This window comes from Ostrinia furnacalis, unplaced genomic scaffold (genome assembly GCF_004193835.3).
Source record: "Ostrinia furnacalis isolate ACB-3 unplaced genomic scaffold, ASM419383v2 OfSCF2049, whole genome shotgun sequence".
In the NCBI taxonomy this organism is placed as follows: Eukaryota; Metazoa; Arthropoda; class Insecta; order Lepidoptera; family Crambidae; genus Ostrinia; species Ostrinia furnacalis.
Window position 1 is genome coordinate 1,083,416 of NW_021132288.1, and position 23,475 is coordinate 1,106,890.

The 23,475-nt window shown below is 42.1% G+C and overlaps 1 protein-coding gene across 1 annotated transcript in view; it reads left to right on the top strand.

Annotated features, from left to right (window-relative positions):
- Positions 1-23,475, top strand: part of LOC114354400 (laminin subunit alpha-1-like) — a 108,049-nt gene that overhangs the window by 59,216 nt on the left and 25,358 nt on the right. The window contains exons 11-16 of the mRNA XM_028306770.1: positions 10,682-10,788; positions 15,621-15,792; positions 16,153-16,320; positions 16,888-17,072; positions 17,484-17,681; positions 18,741-18,989. Coding sequence (XP_028162571.1) covers positions 10,682-10,788; positions 15,621-15,792; positions 16,153-16,320; positions 16,888-17,072; positions 17,484-17,681; positions 18,741-18,989 — 1,079 coding nt within the window. The remainder of the gene's footprint in view (positions 1-10,681; positions 10,789-15,620; positions 15,793-16,152; positions 16,321-16,887; positions 17,073-17,483; positions 17,682-18,740; positions 18,990-23,475) is intronic.

Sequence of the window (23,475 nt, forward strand, 5' to 3'; positions counted from 1 at the left end):
TTAGTAAAACAAAGGGAGGTATACTAAACACAATGCATATTTTTATTTATTAATTTCTGACATTAAGTTTCTATGGTATGGGAGCTTCATTTTCAGACCACTGTGCGCCGGCGGGTATTATATCAGTCGAGTGTCACGCGCGCGCCCGTCAGGACGCTGGCTTGCGTTGTAGTACCTACCTAATTCTATGATCGAAGTATTATTTAAAAATGGACATAAAGAGAAAGACATATTATTGTGCGGCGTTCGGGTGTTTAAATTCGAAAAGAAATCTACCGGATTTATCTTTTTTTTCGCTTACAAAAAGACGCTGAAAGGTATGTTGGCCATGTAGGTAATCAATAATTCTTAGGATAGTATAGGAACCTAACCTACCATGACTACTGCTCAGAATGCGTTCGTTCGTTTCAGCCAATTAATGACGTCCACTGCTGGACAAAGGCCTCTCCCAAGGTTTTCCATAATGAATGCGTTTCCATAATTAATCTACTTATTTGTAATGAGGTACGTAAGTAGGTAAGTTACATACGTACCTCATTACAAATAAGTAGATTAATTATTTTTTTACTAGACACTACTAGGCAGCAACCCTAACAGCGTAAGAAGAGTTCAGAGGCACGCGATAGGAAGAGACAAAACTTGTAGGTGAATAAAATTGTAGGTACGTAGTGCTGTGCGAGCTGAATTCGACTGTATCGCGTCGTAGCAAGACTTGCATTTATTTAAATCGTCTTGCGGAGTAATCCTTCTGTACCTGTACTATTACTTATTCTGTGCTCGTGGTAAAGATCGCCTGAAAACTATCAAAATAAAATCGTTTTAATTTTTAGCACGCCAACTTAGCCATATTATATAATAGTATTAATCCTATTGATAAAGTTCTTCGAAACTAAGTAGGTAGGTGCGTAATGCGCTTAGCGAAAATTTTCTACCAGCAATTTACTAAGCGTGCTAAGAAATCGTATTAGTTATGAGCTGATAAAATCATTAATAAATTATTTATCAAGCAGACAGCGCGTTCGTGAAGCAACAATCAACAATCACAGTAAAGGCACAAACGGTAGGCTCACTCTAATGACACCTCGGACAATCNATTCTGAACACAAAAAAATTGCGCTCTTGTGAGCGTAGTAGTAAGGTACGATTTCGAATGCACCATGTGCGTTGGATATTTTGCATTATTATTATTACCGTTAAAATGTCGGCATCTGATCCTACACAAAGGAGTGCAATTTCTGTTGCTACTATTATGTATTCTGTGCTAAAACGCGAACGTTCTTGCGTAATGCCGTTCGAAAAGTTGAAAAATCATAAAAAAGCACCGCTCTGATTCTTTGATGGCATAGACAGCTTAGTTTAATAGCTGTTTTATAGCTTGTAGCGCTCTTAACTGGTTCATATTTTGGCCACCGTGTAACTGTGCTAGCCAACATTTTGTTTTATGTGGTTGAAAATGGCCACATAAAAGTGGTACTACCTATTAAAACTCTATTGCGACATTTTCTTTATGTCTTAGAAGACATTTTACGTTAGAACGTAAATGGAATAATATCAAACAACATTAAATCTGTCGCAAAATTTTGTTTAGCTTCAAAATATGTAGATCTTAGCACATAATATGTTAGCTTTAAATTAGAATTAGAATTATTTCAGTGAGACTAACATTTGATCTACATGCGTTAAAACTATCAGTCCAATTTCACTTTAATTGATTTGAAAGTATTGAGTATAGAGCCCTAGAATTATATTAATAAATCCTACTTAGGTATAATACTTAACCCTATTGCAATCTTAGTAATTATAACGAGCATAATCGATTGCACATGCCAATATCTAATTGAAAGAGCAGTCAAATCGTAACCGATCGTGGCTGTTCAATCAGTTAACGTGATTGATAATTACTACGCCAGCCGCCGATATGTAGGGCGATGCGTTCAAAGGGTACTTACGACATTAACTCGCACGTCGTGATTGTTTGATAAGTTGATGAATGAATTACGTAAACACAGGGCTAGGGGTGCAACATAGTTGCTTTTATGTTAAGGATGTTACATACGTAATTAATTTTTTTATTATAAAGTAGAAGGTTTAAAAAAATATAGACTGCTTACATTATTTACATCTTTCGCTAGCCAATAGCAAAATCTTTAACACCTGAATCGGACGTTTCAACTTTTGGCAAGTAGGTACTGTTAGGTGTAGCATTAACAGATTTGTTTCAATTATACAAATCGTTATCTGACCTTTCCGAAAGTGCAATATCTGTTGTTTATGAAAGACACCTTGCCGGTCTGTCTAGTTTATAGTTAATTGATAGTTCCTATTCAGTTTAGACAGGGTTACCAGTTCAACTAACATCGTGATAGACAATAGTTTGGGTTCAACAAAATAGTATACTTTCATAGTACATTTATATGTTAAAGGACAATGACCAAAAGTGGTCCAAATGTCCACCACTAATGAGACCTATATTGGCTTATAATCCATTGAATAGAGATTAACTTTCAGTATGGGACCAAATAAAAATAAGCTGTCAGTAAAAAGTTATGACTGTATGAAATTGAAGTAGTTTACGCGCTAATCTCAGGAACTACACTGGTCCGATTTGAAAAATTATTTTTGTTATGGGTAGCCCATTTATCAAGGATTATTTTAAGCTTCATAACATCACTCTACCGCCAATAGGGGTCGAGCAGTAAAGAAAATTGTTGCAAAAATGGGAAATATTATTCAAACTATTTTCACGCGTACAAAGTCGCCTAACCTATTATTGATACCGTTGGATAGAGCTCGTGAAGTACTTTCAGGAACAGTTTCATTAAACAGTTTTCAGATATCTTGTATAGTTTAGAAATAATCGAGTGAGATCACATATTTTTGTTTCCACCCTGTAAGTAGGTATAGGTAAGTATTATGTTTTTCGGCGAGAACCTAACACGGCACACCAAGCGACATGACTTATTAACATGCGTAGATTAGTCCAAAATATGCGATGGATAGAAAGATATCAACAACATTTTTCGCTTATAAAGGTAAAAAACATGACTTTTCATTCAGTCATAACTTTTTACTGACAGGATATTTTTGATTGCGGTTTAGTTATAATGAATCAGTATTTAGTAGACTATTTTATTACACAGATCTCGTTAGTGGTGGACATTTGGACCAAACTCCATACAATTTTGGTCATTGTCCTTTAATTATGGCACAGAAATAAGGTTCACAAAAGACGGACTAATAAGTACTCATTCCAAGCACAGCTATCTCTTCAAATTAGCAACCGATTAAAAGTTCCACCGAAGCGGTATTCGGGAACCCTGAACCAAATGCACTATTTGACTGGTATTGTCCATTTGTCGAACGTCAAAACTCGTTAAACTATTCGGTTTATGCGCAATAAAGAAGCCCAGTTTAATGCGCACTGACAATATTATGAAACGCCTCGTAATACGAGGTTTCGTAGTTATTAAATTCCCCTCTGAATGGGCCCTGATTTTGCAGGCCGCCGAGAACTTTATGCGAATAGAGAATAACGCTTTCTGAGAAACGTTTTAGCAACATAGCTTTCTAATTTATGGATAACATATTTTGAGAGAGATACCAACCGGAAGATATTTTATTTACGTGCTACGGGTTTATTATTATTGGGAATTTCGCATTGGTAATGCATAATATTCTAGATCACATAATATACATGATCTTCCATTTGAATAGGTTGACTGCTCCTGGTATTGCCGAGTGTAGTACAGAATAGTGGAAATCATGGATTTCAATTCCAATTGAGGCAATAGGTTTTACAACTAGAAAGTAGTATGTGATTTTGAATGTTTCCTTCTGCTTAATGTCGTACTACATTTTTACTTATAAACTGTAACACAAACCTCCAGTTATAATGCTCATTAATCACCGACTCTACCAAACCTTAGCTCGTGGTAAAAATCGCCTGAAAACAATAAAATTAAAATCGTTTTCATTTTTAGCCTACTTCCACTACCTACGCGATCTCGTGCTAGATGGGCGTCTTAAAGGCCACCTTCTATCAACGGGAGCGCGTGGTAAGTAACTTGCTTCTGAATGTATGTAACTTCCTACTTTTTTATATTTTTAAACCGGCAGACAGTGGTGACTGAGTTTGTTGCGGCGCTTCTTCTCAGCACTTGCCAAATGTTTGTCTCGAAGCGCTGGTAGGGCAAAAAAATAATGAGCCATGTATAGGCTCCTTAAGAGCATTTGACGATTTGCAAGAACTAATTTAATTAGTCTAAACTAAAGAAAATTTTGATTTTGATTTTTTGATTTTGCGCATTGTTAGCCATACTAAACAGTATTAATCCTATTGATAAAGTTCGTCAAAACTAGGTGCGTAGTACGCTAGAGAAAATTTTCTACCAGCAATTTACTGAACGTGCTAAGAAATCGTATTAGTTATGAGCTGATAAAATCATTAATAAATTATTTATCAAGCAGACAGCGCGTTCGTGAAGCAACAATCAACAATCACAGTAAAGGCACAAACGGTAGGCTCACTATAATGACACCTCGGACAATCGCGACAAAATATATGAAACAAATGCGTTTTAAGCTCACAGTCATAAAGCTCATGCAGGTGAACACGTTCCATTCTTATGTAAGTGAGAATTATATGGTAGAGTTGGCGCCATTTTGCTTTAACTAATCAGTAGTGCATTCGGGAACGCACGAGGCGCTAACATAGTTGTGTACGTAAATATTTTTCTTACAATAATTTTAGTTTCATTTAGTCATTTCTCGCATATTTTTTCATTTTTCCATACTAAAATTACTAAAAGTGACCTACTGATTACCACTCTGTTTGTGGCAATTTTATTATGGTATTATGCGAGTAACATTAGAAATGACATTATCTAATGTGGGATTGGCAGGCGAGGACACGTGCGGCGTGTGTGCAATGGCCAATTTATGTGGCTAGTTGCAGCAACTTGCGACACGTAGCCCTATGCGCCACACGGTCGCGATTAGCTGCAGAAAATAATTTTAAATCCCATAAAATAATAATGGATTTATTCGCCCGTACTTCAATGAAACGAATGAAAATAATAACTAATCATTCTGCTTACCTAGTTTTTCATTCTTTTTTGCATTGATATTATTTATGTGACCTTTGCTATTTGATGCACTATTATTGCATCTTATGATAGTAACGAACTTTAATAAATTTCAGCTTCTAATGTAATTTAATACTAAATAATTATCGCGACGAAAATTACAGCGTTATAGCTATATCATTTTTTGCATTTTTAATTATCTCAAACAAGCTATTTTAAACTTGTAGAAATTCTTTGCCCCAAGTGGGACTTGGACCCATCCTTTGCAGCACATAATTTTATAAGCAACTTTCTTTTCTATAACCCTTATGGCAGTGTCATGAAACACACCTCAGCTGCCCAATATAAAAGGTAAGACCCGAAATACGAATGCAATTAAATAATTTAAACGGGAGCCGCAAAAAGCTGTCGACAGCGACTTGTCGCATCGCTGTGCGGTTTATGGACGTCCAATAAAACTCACAAATTGCCCACCAGGTTTGACGAGGTTTTTTAATAAATAATGGAAAAGGGAAAGTTGAATAAAAAAAGCTTAAATATTTTACTGATACTTTGGTGCTATATTAATAAAGTAATAAAGTTTCAGCTTCGCAATAAAAATATTTATTTTTACAGCTCTAAATTTCTACTATACATATTTTATTTATTTTAATATTTTTAGCCCTTTCCACATAATCGACACTAAGTATTCGTATTATAGAATCTACTGCTAAACTACTGCTACTATACACACACTGCCCAAGACGTCAAATTCATTCATTTACAAACATAACAACAATCATAATCATACAGTAAAATATACTTATAGACGAGTCCATATAAAATCAATAAAGACGTATTATACAAATGATGCTACAAAACACTTAACACGAGTCGTATAGTTGTAATAATACCATAGACGGCTAAGCCATAAAATAATAATGATAATTCCCTTCTAATAGAACTGCTATTATAATTGTATACCGCAGTATCCATGAATGACTTCATCGCATTAACATAAGTTAAAACAAGTATTAACATCGACTTATCCCATAGTTAAGTTGTAAAACCATAAAACCTTTATAAAATATGGAAACTAATCGAGGGAGGCATATTTTGGCATTAGTTTTACAGTTATGGTGTGGAAACACCATAATCTGCATCCCATAGATAGTCTAAACGATTATCTTTATTGACTGTTTATGGTCACTTTAATGGAGATTTTTAAACGATTTACGCCTACCCTAATGAATATTAACATTTTAGAATAGATTTATTATTGTAATACTGTAATAGGTATATTTAGGTATCAGAATATTATTACGCACTCAAAAATAATGATAGTCTGATTAAATTAATTAAAAACAATAGGTAGCGTGGGTAACTTCCTTGCTTTATCTAAGAGGTCAAAAGTTTAGCTGTCACACGAGGCAAAGCCACATTTCGGTATTAGTTTTAAATTATTTTAGAAGAAATATAAAATTAACTAAGAAATATAATCTTCTAAATTTATATAATTCAAAGGTGACTGACTGACTGACTGACTGACATAGTGATCTATCAACGCACAGCCCAAACCATTGGATGGATCGGGCTGAAAGGCATGCAGGTAGATGTTATGACGTAGGAATACGCTAAGAAAGGATTTTCGAAACTCCACCCCTAAGGGGGTAAAACGGGATCCACGTGTTCAAAGTCGCGGGCGGCCGCTAGTACCTACAATATAAAAGTTGCGATATAAACCCACGAGCTCTATGAAAATGCATCAACACGCGACGCATTATGTTCCTGCACTGCAAACTTCACTTGCAATAAATGCGCACTGTTCACGAAGATCCCATTATGTGTAATGTCTGCGGTGAAATCATTTTATATGGTGAATGTAACTTAAACATTTTCATTGAAAACTTCAACAAAGTCATCTTAATGGGTTTTCAGTTTCAGCAGCATGAAAATAATAAATACAAGCTTTTGTCCACCCGCCTGAAGTGTACATAGAAGTGACTTACGGCTATTAACACATTGGTAATATGGTTCCGGCTGTCTGGTATGCAGTCTATCTTGTCTTCATACCTGTCCCACCAAAGGAGCTGTCTGCATAATCCGGCTGTAAACAACGCCACGTGGGCAGCTAATGTAGCCCCGATGTAACGTAGTAGCATGCGTCAGCGCACCCCGCGGCACCTGTCGAGTGACGTATGCGCTGCGCGACTAATGATGTCATAACGCACGGCCTACGCGACAGCAAAGCTAATAACAGTGGTTACTTCTGTAGGCGTCTGGATTCGGGGACTTTGGCGTGGTTTAAACAGAAAAACGAACATATAGGTATTTTTTTCTTTCACATTGTGTGCCCCATTGCACCCGAAATTCTAACCTCTGGATCAAAAGTGTCTCTGACTGAATATTTACGAAACCACGGAGGCTTTTACCGCTGGCTAGCGATGAAACAAACTGTATTTCAGTTATGTTAAAGATCCAGAGTATCCTGATTACACAGATAGTGTAGCAATAAGAACAAGGAAGTAGTCTACCCGTTTTAGCTGCAAGTCCCAATTTTCCATCTTGTGCCGTTTTATGGACGATTTAGTTAGTCAATTGCTCTCAGCCACAGATCTCAGGCCAATTATAAAACGAGCCGACCTTTAGTCTTATCCCCTTCACTCTAATACCTGTAGTCCAGTCAATAAAGCATTATAGATGGAAAACTGTAGAACACAATTTCTGACTTCAGGACTTTACTTAGACTAGTTAGGAGGTGAACATAGCAAAAGTCCCCGCCCTTATCCCTTGAGCCTGCGGGGAGAGGGGGGTTTAAAGGTGCCACTTTTCGGTTTTTCGCTTAATCCTCGGAAACTATGCGTCCTAGTGACATGACTACTATGAACCAAAAAAAGCTTATTCAATTTGCTACAGGTGAGACCGTCAAGTTTTTCTATATCTTGTATAGTTTTTGCGGCATCTGCTCTAGAAGGTCTGTAAAATTGGAAATTTTATTGTTGTCTTACATGTTCCTTTCAGGAGAAAATCGACTAAATCAACATTGAGCAATCATTCTAGACATGCGGGAGCATGTTAAGCCTAGTTCCAGCGAGGGGACTACACCGTGCGTATATTTAGACGAATCACTTTGAGCCACTTTTGACTCCTCATCACTCAAAAACTACTGTGCATTAACACTTCAAATTTGGCTCATGTGTTGAGACTTGCAAGATATACATCAGTTTCAAATTTCATAAATATGCCTCAAACGGTTCTTTAGATTATTGACGTCCAAAAATCTACAAGTCTGACCTATAGACCAAATTCTAACCACTTCCAGGTGACCTCGAAGGTTCAAATTTGGCATCCAGAAAGGTAGTTATGTAAATACAAAGGAACAAATAAAAAACCAGTAAATTTTAACATTTCACATGTGATAGATAGATAGTAGTGCTCTAAATATCGATTTTTGAACGTCAATACCTAAATAACCGTTTGAGGTATATTTATGAAATTTGAAGCTGATGTATATCTTGCAAGTCTCAATACATGAGCCAAATTTGAAGTGTTAATGCACAGTAGTTTTTGAATGATGAGGAGTCAAAAGTGGCTCTAATTGGTTCGTCTAAATATACGCACGGTGCAGTCCCCTCCATGGAACTAGGCTTAACATGCTCCCGCATGTCTATAGTGTTTGCTCAATGTTGATTTAGTCGATTTTCTCCTGAAAGGAACATGTAAGACAACAATAAAATTTCCAATTTTACAGACCTTCTAGAGCAGATGCCGCAAAAACTATACAAGATATAGAAAAACTTGACGGTCTCACCTGTAGCAAATTGAATAAGCTTTTTTTGGTTCATAGTAGTCATGTCACTAGGACGCATAGTTTCCGAGGATTAAGCGAAAAACCGAAAAGTGGTACCTTTAAACCCCCCTCTCCCCGCCGGCTCAAGGGCTAAGGGCGGGGACTTTTGCTATGTTCACCACCTAACTAGGCTAAATAAAGTCCCGAGGTCTGAAAGTGTGTTCCACGGATTTCTCTCTACACCGTCGTTAAGGCGTTCATTGACTGGACTACTGCGCCTGATCTAAAATTGAAATTTAGATAGGCACTAAATTCCCTCCCGCAATTAAGTTTATTGTTACACTCGCCTCTAAATAACGGCCGTGTGCGCGCGCGCAGCGAATGCCATGTTAACTTGTGCTGCAGTCGGCTTGAATTATGTCGCCTGAACTAAGATTAATTTACAGTTGTGCCGATTATAAATCATGCTAGGTATTGGACCAACCTTAATGGATTGATTATTATAATTTTAATGCTAATGAAGTGTGAAAGATATTAAATATTATAGTGATGTAAAGTGATTAACATCGATAAATCAGTCGGTCAATGCGCGAAAGCTTTTAAAGCGTCATAAAAGCGAGCGAGCCCGGGAGCACTTAGCAGATCGCTCGTTTTTCGTCGTTTCGCTATCGGTGCGCATAATTTTGCATGTTAGAGCAGATTAATCGTCGGTTTCGCCAATAAAAGCGGCTCTATTGCTTGTCGAAGCATTAACAACGAGATAACACTCTTGTCTGCGCTAGGGATGTGCTTTGTTTCAAATTCGGACCATCGAGAGCCTTAACGTCGATACATATGAATCTTTCATATATCGTCTTGTACCTACGTTACGTACCGTACCGGATATAAAATCTATAAAAACCTGGGTCTTAACTTGAACCAATTGAATACCATACCAATTTATTAGTCTGCGCGCTCGTATTCTGAAAGCATTTTTAGATATTATTTGTAAAGCGTTTTTATGTGGATTGTCACCTACATATCACGGAAAACCATAACATTTTCTTAATCCTACATTTAAGTTTGTTCAGAGATGACTAGTGGGTAATAATTTTACCAGCATAGGGCAGATAGCGTGTAAAATCGTTGTTATTTTTATACATTTGCAAATCGATTAGATCTAAACATGCCGGCTGCAGCCCCTATCGATTTCTATGGGCACGTTAACAAAATCACTAAAACACGAAAGTGCGTTGGCAAGTTTACGGCGCGTGTAATAGATTTGCTATCGATACACGATACACGGCACACCCGAGCACAGCACAGCGCAGAGAAGTCGATGTCGAAACTAAGTAGAGATAGCTGATTGACTAATTATTATTGTTCGATTAATGTAAATAGGGACTTTACAAAGTTGACTAGAATTTAGCGGTCTTTAATTTCCAGACGTAACCTAATTGTCATGTAATTGTCAGGTAAGACCACCGCCATAACATTACTTTATTATTTGAGAACATTATTTATGTTTATGAGCAGCGCGCGCGNGGGGGGGAGAGTGGGACTACTCTACTGGTGCCCTGAAAATAACAGGGCATAGATAGATACCCACTACAATCTCCGCGGCATTCGTTATGACATTAAATCTTGAATCAACCTGACCTTTTAAAGGGCGCTTTAGGCATTCACTCCTATTATTATGAGCTAACTATGGCACCTAAATAGAGTTATGAATGATTATGACCTTAGGGTATATGAAATAAAGATGTAATTTTTTTTTTTTTTTTATGCTAGACAAGGCAGGTATTTGACCGTAATATACGTGTAATTAATCCAATTTTCCTTGTTCCAGGCTGCAACTGCTCGAAGCTCGGGTCGGAGAGCAACGCGTGCGACATCCGCACGGGGCAGTGTCGCTGCAAGCCCCACGTCACCGGCAGAGCCTGCGACACCTGTGAGGTAAATCTATTCTTCTTTTTCTTCTCCATTATGTTCTTTATTGAAGCCAGGAGTGTAGAGACAAACGTGTGTTTCCTCGCGATAATTGTCCTCTATCTTTAGGAAGTTTCATCAGAGCTCAATAGGAGTAAAAAAATGGCAGGTCGCGCTAGTAAAACAATGTGATATTTTCGCTATTTTTTACTCCCAAATTAACTTTAACCATACGGTACAAAAAAGCCACTTGGTAACTCTAGCAATAATCTGTAGATAGATCAAGAATAGTGTTCAGCAGAACTGATCAGTTTAATTGAAAATAACTATAAAATCTCATTGGAGTCCCGCGGGCCGAGGTCTGCCCTGCCAATGTGTATTTAAGTACAAAATATAGCGTGCTTAACAAGCCCATGAATGCCGCATTCTCAGTTATGCGAGCGCAGCTCTTGCACCGGCCTAACAAGATAATTTCAATATTCACTATACCAACAATCCGAGCCGACCTAAATCACCGCGACAAACGTGGAGTGACACTAAAATGTCTGTTACAATGATCAATTTGCCCCAGGGAAATGTCTCAGTGACATTCGCAGAGGAAACTAGGGTAACTGCATAATGGGTTACACGTTCAGAAGCCTCAGAAGTATTTCTTGATTTCAGCAGGTAGGTAACTACTTTTTCTCGTCATAGTAAAAATAACCTGTCTGAACCTTAGGGAGTGTAGACCAAATCCTCTATTTGCCTCTGACAAATTAGAAGCATGGTTCTCTTGCAGTAAAGGGTACCTACCTAAATTACCTGATGAGGAAAATGTAGAAAGAACATAAAAATACCTGTTTGTATTAATATTATAAAGAACTGTGGGTGGTTTTCTGAATAAAGAAAAATAAAATTAAATAGAAATAGTCGACAAAATTCGGACATTTAAAAAAACTATGTCTATGAATTTGGGGGATCAGTGCTTCAATGCTTCATTGTATCGAGTTGTATCTGTCAACTAGGAAAAAGGTGAGATTAGAGATCCCATTGTCATCGAAAAAGAGGAATGGTTTGCAAATCGCTCGGAGTAGCTTAGTCCGATAAACGGGACTATTCAGAACTATTCAGGAGATCCAGGATCTACAGCTTGATCGCCAATAAAAACCCAACCAGTGAATGTCATTGTCTAGTTTGTCCCAGGGGAAAGTTAAACTGTCATTGGACCCCAACGAAATTAATCAGAAGAACATAGACACACAGCCAGTCCGATAATGAAGAAGGGGTGAAGCGTCTTTTAGCTACTGGAACTTACCTCATTGTGGTAACGGGCCTGCGCGGGCGCGGAATCCGAGCCACCGTATAATGCCGATAATTGGGCTCGCTGCGGTCCCAGTGCCATTTATTCAATTAAATGTCAGTTACTGGCCTGGAACTGGGTATCGGTCCCGAATGCGAAAATTCGTTTGCATGCTGGGATTTCTTTTGGAGCTCTACAAAGGTTGCGAAGTAAATGAGGCTACAATAGCTCAACTATTTCGGTGTCAGCAAACATTGTGCGAATAATACTATACTCGCATGTATGCCTCCTTTTACTTAAATAACATTTATGGTAAATTAATTTCTACTACGGCATACAGTTTCATGAAATAAATCAGAAGAAACCGTGTCTTACAAAGCGTTTAGCATTTTCCAATCATGCTCTCATCTTATACCAAAAAATAACTTTATTCGAAGATCGTAACGTGTAAGTACCTAAAGTGTTTTCAAAATACAAAAAAAAAATGTTTTAATTGAAAAACACATACATGATACTTACTTTTCTGGTAAAGAAAACATACTTTAAAAGCCTTCAACGAAAGTCGTGCAAAGCCGTGCAAAGCCCTCCATCATGTCCGAATGTGAAGCGCATACAAATCCTGCGCCTGCGCCTAATTGACCGTTGTGAACGTGCATTCACTAGAGATGTACAGTCAGTCACGAAAAGGTAGTATGTCAATGTTCCAGATACCACACAATTTACGCCGCAGTACAGAAGTTTTTGAAAAACTACTTGGTTTTGTTAAAAAACATGTGGTTGACAAACAATCATCTTGATTTATTCCTAATCGAATAGTTGTAAGTCACACATGAATTAACTTAAAAGCTTAAGTTTCCCTACGTCTGTGGTCTAGTAACCGCCTCTGTGGTCTAATGGTAAGACCGCCTGCTTCAGACGCAGAGGTCCCGGGTTCGATTCCCAGTGTGGGCAGATTTACCTGTTCGGTTTGGTTGGTGGTAGAGCTTGTTCTAAGTCCGCCTGGCTAGCTACCACCATCTTATCTAAGTCTGTCGCCATAACAACAATGTTAACAGCTTTGTTGTGTTCCGGCAGTCAGAGGTAAGATAGCCAGTTTCTCTGTGGTTGAGGATTCCGGGTGAAGCTCGCTTCCACCTTTCGGACTGATCGGAGATACAGGCCAAGAGCTTCCTCGTTGTGGATAAAAAATAATACTTTATGATAAAATACTTGATCGACTGTACATCTCGTCGGCAGAATTCCAATGCAAATGCGTAATATTTAACTATCAAGTTAGTAACTCAATCATACGAAAACGGAACGGAATCAAATATCAATACGATATGACAGCAGACATGTTTATGTTGCCTCCGCCTCTAAATAGGCTAAACTTTATCTGACGTAATGAAAATTTATATTATTATAGATATTTTCACTAAGAAAGGCATAGAAGCAGCATGAAAGGACACGACTTTTTCTTATTCTTTAATTTCCTCGAACACTTGTGTATCTTTGGGCACTAAGTTTTATGTGGCAGTCTTTACAACGAATTTTGGTTGAACATGGTTACTTAGCGAGATGAAAATTTCGAAACAAAGCGCTATTTTGTTTACTTTTTCTGTTCACTAATTTACGTCAGAAAAGGATTTATTTTGTGAAGGTTTCACTTTAAATAAGTTAGTCGTTTATCTTAAGATAGAGCCTTGTTCCAAAAACCTGTTTATTTAGTCAATAAAACGTAACGATAACAGTCAAGACAAGCCTGACCATGACCCGCTACCAACGCTCTAGCTGACTCATGAGCCCTCCCCGTCTCACCTGCCACTCCTGCCATTCGGAGCAGCCGGCAATAAATTCGCCATTCGGCTCGGTAATTAGCAACCCATACATTACAGTTCCTCTCAAGAATGTAACTTCGGCCGTATAATTTTGCATAAACCCGCAAACCGACAGCGATGCTTGTACATTTTGCACATAGATCTGGAACGTTTAGACGCCGTATAAAATGATGTCGGCAACCGAATCCCGAATTTGGGACCCATCTATGTCCAATGAATTTGTTTTTGTATTGTACGCGTATACATTAACCAATAGGAAGAGGTTCGCGACGCAACGTTTTATTTAAAGAGCCCGTGTTGTAACCGCTATCCTTCTTTATAGTTGTTTCATACTCGCCATGATAGATCTTCAGATGTGATGTGTCAATGAGTGAAACTCATAGGTATCTGTCTCCAAGGGTTAACCTTTACAGTAGGTCAAATTTCATTTTTGACAGTGCCAATACTTGGGCATTGCGGCATCTACTGGGGCCACTTGTCTGCGGATTTGCATGATTTATGCAGGAAGAAATGGGCCTATAAAATATTCAGCGGTTTGCAGGAAGTACGGCGCTGTTCTGACACCTGACAGTCAGCTGGCTGCATCCTGCGGCTCCGGCCGGAGTATTTGCATAAAAACATGCATGTTTGTTTATCCCTCGGTCTACTTTTATTTTATTGTTGTTTAGTTATTTGTACTAGCAGACTGTTTCATAGAGCGCTGGGCAGGTATTCTGAACTGATTTCAATCAGTATTAAGTGTAATGAGTTGCCTTGGGCTGGCGAATATGCACCTGCTCATAAGTAATAGCTTTTCCTCTTGTAAAAGACGTCAAATATTAGGTACTGACCTTGGCTTTAAACTTTTATGATTCACTAGCGGCCGCCCGCGACTTCGTACGCGTGGATCCCGTTTTACCCCCTTCATCTATATTACGCGGTTTAGATTTTTTCATACAAATGTTTTTTCCCGCTAACTCCCGTTCCAGTGGGAATTTTGCAATATCCTGTTGTAACTAAGCTTTAAGTTTACTAAGATACCTGCATGCCAAATTTCAAGCGTCTAACTTAAGCGGTTTAGATTTTTCATACTAAAGGATTTTCCCGCAAGCTCCCGTTCCCGTGGGAATTCCTAAGTATACTATAACCTGCACAGGCGTATGAAGAATAATTGTACCAAGTTTCATTAAAATCCGTCGAGTAGTTTTTGTTTCTATAAGGAACATACAGACGGACAGACAGACAGACAGACAGACAGACAAAAATTTTACTGATTGCATTTTTGGCATCAGTATCGATCACTAATCACCCCCTGATAGTTATTTTGAAGATATATTTCATGTACAGAATTTACCTCTCCACAGATTTATTATAAGTATATAGAAGATTAACCGAATTTAAAAAGGTAAAAATATTTTTTTCTGCGACGTCTGTCTCTCACGCGTTGCTGCTATTGGACTTGCCAAACTAAATACGCGCCACCATAAAATGTTATCATGGTAGTTGTTAGCTACAGAAATGAAAATTGCTTAACTTTAAATACAAAACTGTATTTCAGATCACATAAAAAGCAAGGCAACATAATTATAGCGAAAACATGATGGATAACACCGTTGCTAGGCTGCAGTCCATAGACCATGGCCTAGCATCGGTGTTACCAGATCTGTCTCCAACAGTAGGTATTATTTTAGCGATTTTAGTCGGAATGTTTATCGTCTTAACTATTTAAAGTCCTCCATCATAGGCCTGTTAAAAACCAATGAAACTATTGTGTGATTCCCCAGGAAGGCTACTGGGGCCTACACGGCGGCGGGTGCCGGCGGTGCGCGTGCGGCGCGGGCGCGGCGGCGTGCGACCCGGTGTCGGGCGCGTGCGCGTGCGCAGCGGGCGTGGGCGGCGCGCAGTGCGACGCGTGCCTGCCCGGGTACTATGGGTTCGGGCCCGCTGGCTGCTTACGTAAGTTTTTTTAGTAAAATTTGAGAATTTACTGCCTTATTGGTTACTTCGATGAAGCGTAAGTAGGTATAAGGAGCACAGTGAGCTCTGTACAAATGTGTATTTAACGATGAAGAACGCGAATTATTTAATTATTCTAAGTAAGGTTTGTGCATAGCCAACTCATATAAATTCGTAGTATTACTAGCCGGACAACTAAACAGTTAACATGGTCCTTCGAGCCAGATATTAAATCTTTCTAAGACATTAATGTAAAGTCTAATGTAACCTATCATACATAGAGAGCTTTGGTACCATGAGTAAGTTCAATAATTCCGATATCACGATTTCATGAAGAGCCTTCTTTGTCAATTCTTCCAGCTTGTCCAAAATGCACGCACGGCAAGGTGTGCTCTCCGGACAGCGGGCGCTGCGTGTGCCCGCCGCGGTCCCGCGGGCCGGGCTGCAAGCTGTGTGCGCCCGGGTACTACTCGCGGCCCAACACTTTAGGATGCCACGCTTGCAGGTGCGGCCCTGGTGCTGTGTCAAGTAAGTAAGCAAGCTATCTTCATCATCATCATCTCAGCCATAGGACGTCCACTGCTGAACATAATCCTCCCCCAATGCTTTCCATGTTGCTGTTGTCCGGTTGGTAGCGACCTGTGTCCAGCGCCTACATGCTACCTTTATGATGTCGTCGGTCCACCTTGTGGGTGGACGTCCCACGCTGCGTTTTCAGGTAGGCGGCCCTTGCTGCCACATCGGCCGTCAGCTCTGCGTACTATGTAGTAAGATGTCAGGAGGTCCAAAACCCATCCTATCTACTGCAACATACGAAAGTAAATAGCTTTAGCTACTCAATTTCAGGTCAATTGCTCCAACTTTTTTCCACAAATCCCGAATATTTGTAATTTCTATCCCGTTAATCTCTTCACCTAAAGAAGTTAAATATTATGCTTGAGTCCTTCCTAACACAGTGGGTCCAGTCCAGGGTCGAAGGTGAAATGGATCGATCAGCGGCTCTCTGACCTCGAATCGATCGGCTGTTTGACACTGTTACCATTGAACTATTCTCGTCTTTCCTGGATGCATTCTTCACATTAGTACTTTTTCCAGACCAGTGCGACCCCCAATCCGGGCAGTGCAAGTGCAAGCTGGGCTGGGTGGGCGCAGAATGCGACCGCTGCGCCGCTGGTCACTTCGGCCCTAAATGTAGACCATGTCTCTGCCACGCGGACGGAACCAAAGACTGCGAGGACGGCGTGTGCCCGTGCGATGAGGAGGGGCGGTGCCCTTGTAAGGTGAGACAGACGAGGAAAGTCTTGTTTTTTTTTATCAAAAACAAGGAAGGTTTTAGCCTTGAGCTCTAGAAAATGATCATCAGGCCGAAGGTGCAAGCGAGTTTCACTCAGAATCCTCGTTTGCCTCTATCCTATAAAAATAAATCCTTAACTAAGGAGGAACTGGCAATGTTACCTCTATCTGTCGGAACACAACGCAAGTGTCGCAATTCTGTCAACAAGACCCAAATTCTACTTGCGCACCATTTACGAAAAACTTCTTCCTTGATCAGCCTCTAGGAGTCCACTGCTGGACATAGGTCTCCCATAACAAACGCAATTAGCGAGCTACTGATGCTGTTTTGTGTGCTTCCAGAAACGTCCACTGTTTCTACCCAAATATCACTGTTCCACAACATCCTCATTTTCCAGGAAAACGTAGTAGGCGACAAATGCGACCAATGCCTCGAAGGGACCTTCGGGCTCTCAGCGGCCAGCCCGTCGGGCTGCACGGCGTGCTTCTGCTTCGGGCGCGCCGCGCGCTGCACGCAGGCCGCACTCTCCCGCGCCGCCGTGCACGCCGCTGCACCGCAACACGTCACGTTGTTAAAGGGAGACCAGAATGTTACTGTGAGTAGCATAGAGTTAAGTTGCGGGTACCAACTCTTCCAAGAATTTTAGGCCGTTTTCTGACATAAATAAATAAATAAATTATAAAATAAATAAATTCTTTATTGAATAACTTATTGACAGTTTTTAACAATAGGCTAATATTAAACTATAATAGGTAAAAGTACATACGTGCCTGAACTAAGAATTATAATTCCTGTATCTCACATGTCGGCATATCGGCATACTAGGTTGAGGTCTGTCCATCAGGAACGCGCCATTAAAATATAGGTGCTCGGTAAGTTTTCGGTACAGCGTATACCGAGCGTGCTGATGTCGTGCCGCTGTCGAGCCAACAAGTCAGAAAACGGCCTTAGGCCGCGCTCTCCCGCCGTTCACACCATCAACAAGTCACGTTGCTGCGGGGAAACCAGAATGTCACTGTGAGTATCAAAGGGTTTAGGTGGTGTTGAATGCCTATTGTATTATCTTCCATGACTCATAGGCTGGGCTATCCCGAGCCGCAACAGATCACGTAGCAGAAACGGAACCAGAAAGTGACCATGAGTATCATAGAGTCAAGTTGCTGGTGTAGGTCTATAAATTCTTCCAAGAATCTTGCCTGCTCTATGCCGCACCGCAAGACGTTACACTGCTCAAAGAGGACCAGAATGTTACTGTGAGCATGAGAGTTTAGTTGCTGGTGGGAGTCTACCAATTTTTCCAGCAATCTTCTACGTCTTTAGTTATCTGCCATTAATATTCAGCTCACGAATTCTTAACTCACCATATGAGTATTTCTAAGCACGACGCTGACCGATCCATTATAGTAATTTTAATCTCTATTAACTTGTATCAGAGTAAAAACAAATGAGTAGGTCATCTTCATAGAAACGCTCGGGCGCGGTTTGTATGTGAGCGCGTCAACACGTATGCGGCGCGCACGCACACACTGTCAAAATTTAGCGGGGATTAGCGGGAAGCCAGTCGTGGTTGCACCGAATTTTGTCAGTGTGTGCGTGCGCGCCGTACTCATTTGTATTTACTCTGCTTGTATTGAGTATCATTTTCATTCTACAGATGGACATAGACAAACCCTTCACCATCCACCCTCAACACCCAGACACCACCATCTCCCTCCCCTGGCCGCCTGTCCCCGTCTACGTGGCCTTGGACCGACGGTTCCTGGGCGACCGCGTGACGTCATACGGCGGCGCCATGCGGTTCACGGTGGAGGAAGAGGGAGGGGAGGAGCTACCAGTGGAAACCATGGCGCTGTTCCCGCTAGTCAAGATTGAAGGGAACGGGATTGTGCTGAATCATTATCAGGTGAGATATAGATTTTTGAGCTGTCAAAACGCGATTCTTCCATAGATTTTGTGGCAAAGAGGATTTAACCGCCTCTGTGGTCTAGTGGTAAGACCACCTGCTTCAGACGCAGAGGTTCCGGGTTCGATTCCCAGTGGGGGCAGATTTTTTTGTTCGGTTTGGTTGGTGGTAGGGCTTGTTCTAAGTCCGCCTGGCTAGCTACCACCATCTTACCTAAGTCTGTCGNTTTGCTATATTCACATACAAACGCCATTTATGTACCTACATAATCAGCAGTGACTGTGATAAACAGCGCAGAAAATATATTTATCGATTGTGGTACAACCCTAGTGTAAAACGAAAATTATTTCTTTACACAAAATATTCATAAATTCTGGATTATGAGCATGAAATCTTTGCTTACAACTCAAATTAATGTTTAAAGAACATAATTATCACACTTAGTGCTTAAAATTCTAAGCGCATTCTCAAAAATAAAGCTTAAGTTTGGAGGTGTCGATTTCAATAAATTTACCTGTGAAATGAATATTTTGCAGGATTATTCCTTTGGTGTACATCACAATCAAGGACGGAACAGGTCACTATTATATTAGAAAACAAATTTTCCAAAAATAAACAGGATTTTACGATATTTTTATAAAAAACTATGAATTAAAATTTTCTTTGTGCCTCTTAGTGTCACTGCCTGTCAAATCTTTTGCAAAAATGGTTCTATTGACGTGACGATGACAGCATCACACATCTCTTTTTATCACACAGGGTTGCAGATAGTGACATCTCGCTCGCTCATTCTTTGTTGCTCTATTCCGAAGGAATATTAACTTTATGGGTTGAACATGGTAACTTAGGATGATGGAAATTTCGAAACATAGCGCTATTTTATTTACTCTTTCTGTTCATAAAATTACGTCAGAGAAGGATTTATTTTGTGAAGGTTTCACTTTAGATAAGTTATATTACTCGTTTATCTTAGGATAGAGCCTTGTTCCAAAAATTTGTTTATTTAGTCAATAAAACGTAACGATAACAGTCAAGACAAGCCTGACCATGACCCGCTTCCAACGCTCTAGCTGACTCATGAGCACTCCCCGTCTCACCTGCCACTCCTGCCATTCGGAGCAGCCAGCAATAAATTCGCCATTCGGCTCGGTAATTAGCAACCCATATATTACAGTTCCTCTCAAGAATGTAACTTCGGCCGTATAATTTTGCATATAAACCCGCAAACCGACAGCGATGCTTGTACATTTTGCACATAGACAACTGGAACGTTTAGACGCCGTATAAAACGATGTCGGCAACCGAATCCCAAATTTAGGACCCATCTATGTATGCCCAATGAATTTGTTTTTGTATTGTACGCGTATACATTAACCAATAGGAAGAGGTTCGCGACGCAACGTTTGATTTAAAGAGCCCGTGTTGTAACCGCTATCCTTCTTTATAGTTGTTTCATACTCGCCATGATAGATCTTCAGATGTGATGTGTCAATGAGTGAAACTCATAGGTATCGTCTCCAAGGGTTAACCTTTACAGTAGGTCAAATTTCATTTTTGACAGTGCCAATACTTGGGCATTGCGGCATCTACTGGGGCTACTTGTCTGCGGATTTGCATGATTTATGCAGGAAGAAAAGGGCCTATAAAATATTCAGCGGTTTGCAGGAAGTACGGCGGTGTTCTGACACCTGACAGTCAGCTCGCTGCATCCTGCGGCTCCGGCCGGAGTATTATTTGCATAAACATGCATGTTTGTTTATCCCTCAGTCTACTTTTATTTTATTGTTGTTTAGTTATTTGTACTAGCAGACTGTTTCATAGAGCACTGGACTGGTATTCTGAACTGATCTCAATCAGATCTTATGCTTATTTATGTGTAATGTAATTGCCTTGGGGTGGTGTACGAATATGCCTGCTCATAAGTAATAGCTTTTCCTCTCGTTAAAGACGTCAAATATTACTGGCCTTGGCTTTAAACATTTACATTCATTAACCGAATTTAAAAAGGTAAAAATATTTTTTGCGATATCTGTCTCTCACGCGTCGCTGTTATTGGACTTGCCAAGCTAAATACGCGCCACGATAAAATTTTGTCGTGGTAGGTATTATTTTAGCGATTTTAGACGGAATGTTTATCGTCTTAACTATTTAAAGTCCTCCATCCTAGGCCTGTTAAAAACCAATGAAACTATTGTGTGATTCCCCAGGAAGGCTACTGGGGCCTACACGGCGGCGGGTGCCGGCGATGCGCATGCGGCGCGGGCGCGGCGGCGTGCGACCCGGTGTCGGGCGCGTGCGCGTGCGCAGCGGGCGTGGGCGGCGCGCAGTGCGACGCGTGCCTGCCCGGGTACTATGGCTTCGGGCCCGCTGGATGCTTACGTAAGTGTTTAGCTAAGGAAGGCTACTGGGGCCTGCACGGCGGCGGGTGCCGGCGGTGCGCATGCGGCGCGGGCGCGGCGGCGTGCGACCCGGTGTCGGGCGCGTGCGCGGCGCGCAGTGCGACGCGTGCCTGCCCGGGTACTATGGGTTCGGGCCTGCCGGGTGCTTGCGTAAGTGTTTAGCTAAGGAAGGCTACTGGGGCCTGCACGGCGGCGGGTGCCGGCGGTGCGCATGCGGCGCGGGCGCGGCGGCGTGCGACCCGGTGTCGGGCGCGTGCGCGGCGCGCAGTGCGACGCGTGCCTGCCCGGGTACTATGGGTTCGGGCCTGCCGGGTGCTTGCGTAAGTGTTTAGCTAAGGAAGGCTACTGGGGCCTGCACGGCGGCGGGTGCCGGCGGTGCGCATGCGGCGCGGGCGCGGCGGCGTGCGACCCGGTGTCGGGCGCGTGCGCGGCGCGCAGTGCGACGCGTGCCTGCCCGGGTACTATGGGTTCGGGCCTGCCGGGTGCTTGCGTAAGTGTTTAGCTAAGGAAGGCTACTGGGGCCTGCACGGCGGCGGGTGCCGGCGGTGCGCATGCGGCGCGGGCGCGGCGGCGTGCGACCCGGTGTCGGGCGCGTGCGCGGCGCGCAGTGCGACGCGTGCCTGCCCGGGTACTATGGGTTCGGGCCTGCCGGGTGCTTGCGTAAGTGTTTAGCTAAGGAAGGCTACTGGGGCCTGCACGGCGGCGGGTGCCGGCGGTGCGCATGCGGCGCGGGCGCGGCGGCGTGCGACCCGGTGTCGGGCGCGTGCGCGGCGCGCAGTGCGACGCGTGCCTGCCCGGGTACTATGGGTTCGGGCCTGCCGGGTGCTTGCGTAAGTGTTTAGCTAAGGAAGGCTACTGGGGCCTGCACGGCGGCGGGTGCCGGCGGTGCGCGTGCGGCGCGGGCGCGGCGGCGTGCGACCCGGTGTCGGGCGCGTGCGCGTGCGCAGCGGGCGTGGGCGGCGCGCAGTGTGACGCGTGCCTGCCCGGGTATTATGGGTTCGGGCCCGCTGGCTGCTTACGTAAGTTATATTTAGTAAAATTTGAGAATTTACTGCCTTATTGGTTACTTCGATGAAGCGTAAGTAGGTATAAGGAGCACAGTGAGCTCTGTACAAATGTTTATTTAACGACAAAGAACGCAAATTATTTAATTATTCTAAGTAAGGTTTGTGCATAGCCAACTCATATAAATTCGTAGTATTACTAGCCGGACAACTAAACTAACATGGTCCTTCGAGCCAGATATTAAATCTTTCTAAGACGTTAATGTAAAGTCTAATGTAACCTATCATACATAGAGAGCTTTGGTACCATGAGTAAGTTCAATAATTCCGATATCACGATTTCATGAAGAGCCTCTAGTTCTTTGTCAATTCTTCCAGCTTGTCCAAAATGCACGGACGGCAAGGTGTGCTCTCCTGACAGCGGGCGGCGTAAGTGTTTAGCTAAGGAAGGCTACTGGGGCCTGCACGGCGGCGGGTGCCGGCGGTGCGCATGCGGCGCGGGCGCGGCGGCGTGCGACCCGGTGTCGGGCGCGTGCGCGGCGCGCAGTGCGACGCGTGCCTGCCCGGGTACTATGGGTTCGGGCCTGCCGGGTGCTTGCGTAAGTGTTTAGCTAAGGAAGGCTACTGGGGCCTGCACGGCGGCGGGTGCCGGCGGTGCGCGTGCGGCGCGGGCGCGGCGGCGTGCGACCCGGTGTCGGGCGCGTGCGCGTGCGCAGCGGGCGTGGGCGGCGCGCAGTGTGACGCGTGCCTGCCCGGGTATTATGGGTTCGGGCCCGCTGGCTGCTTACGTAAGTTATATTTAGTAAAATTTGAGAATTTACTGCCTTATTGGTTACTTCGATGAAGCGTAAGTAGGTATAAGGAGCACAGTGAGCTCTGTACAAATGTTTATTTAACGACAAAGAACGCAAATTATTTAATTATTCTAAGTAAGGTTTGTGCATAGCCAACTCATATAAATTCGTAGTATTACTAGCCGGACAACTAAACTAACATGGTCCTTCGAGCCAGATATTAAATCTTTCTAAGACGTTAATGTAAAGTCTAATGTAACCTATCATACATAGAGAGCTTTGGTACCAT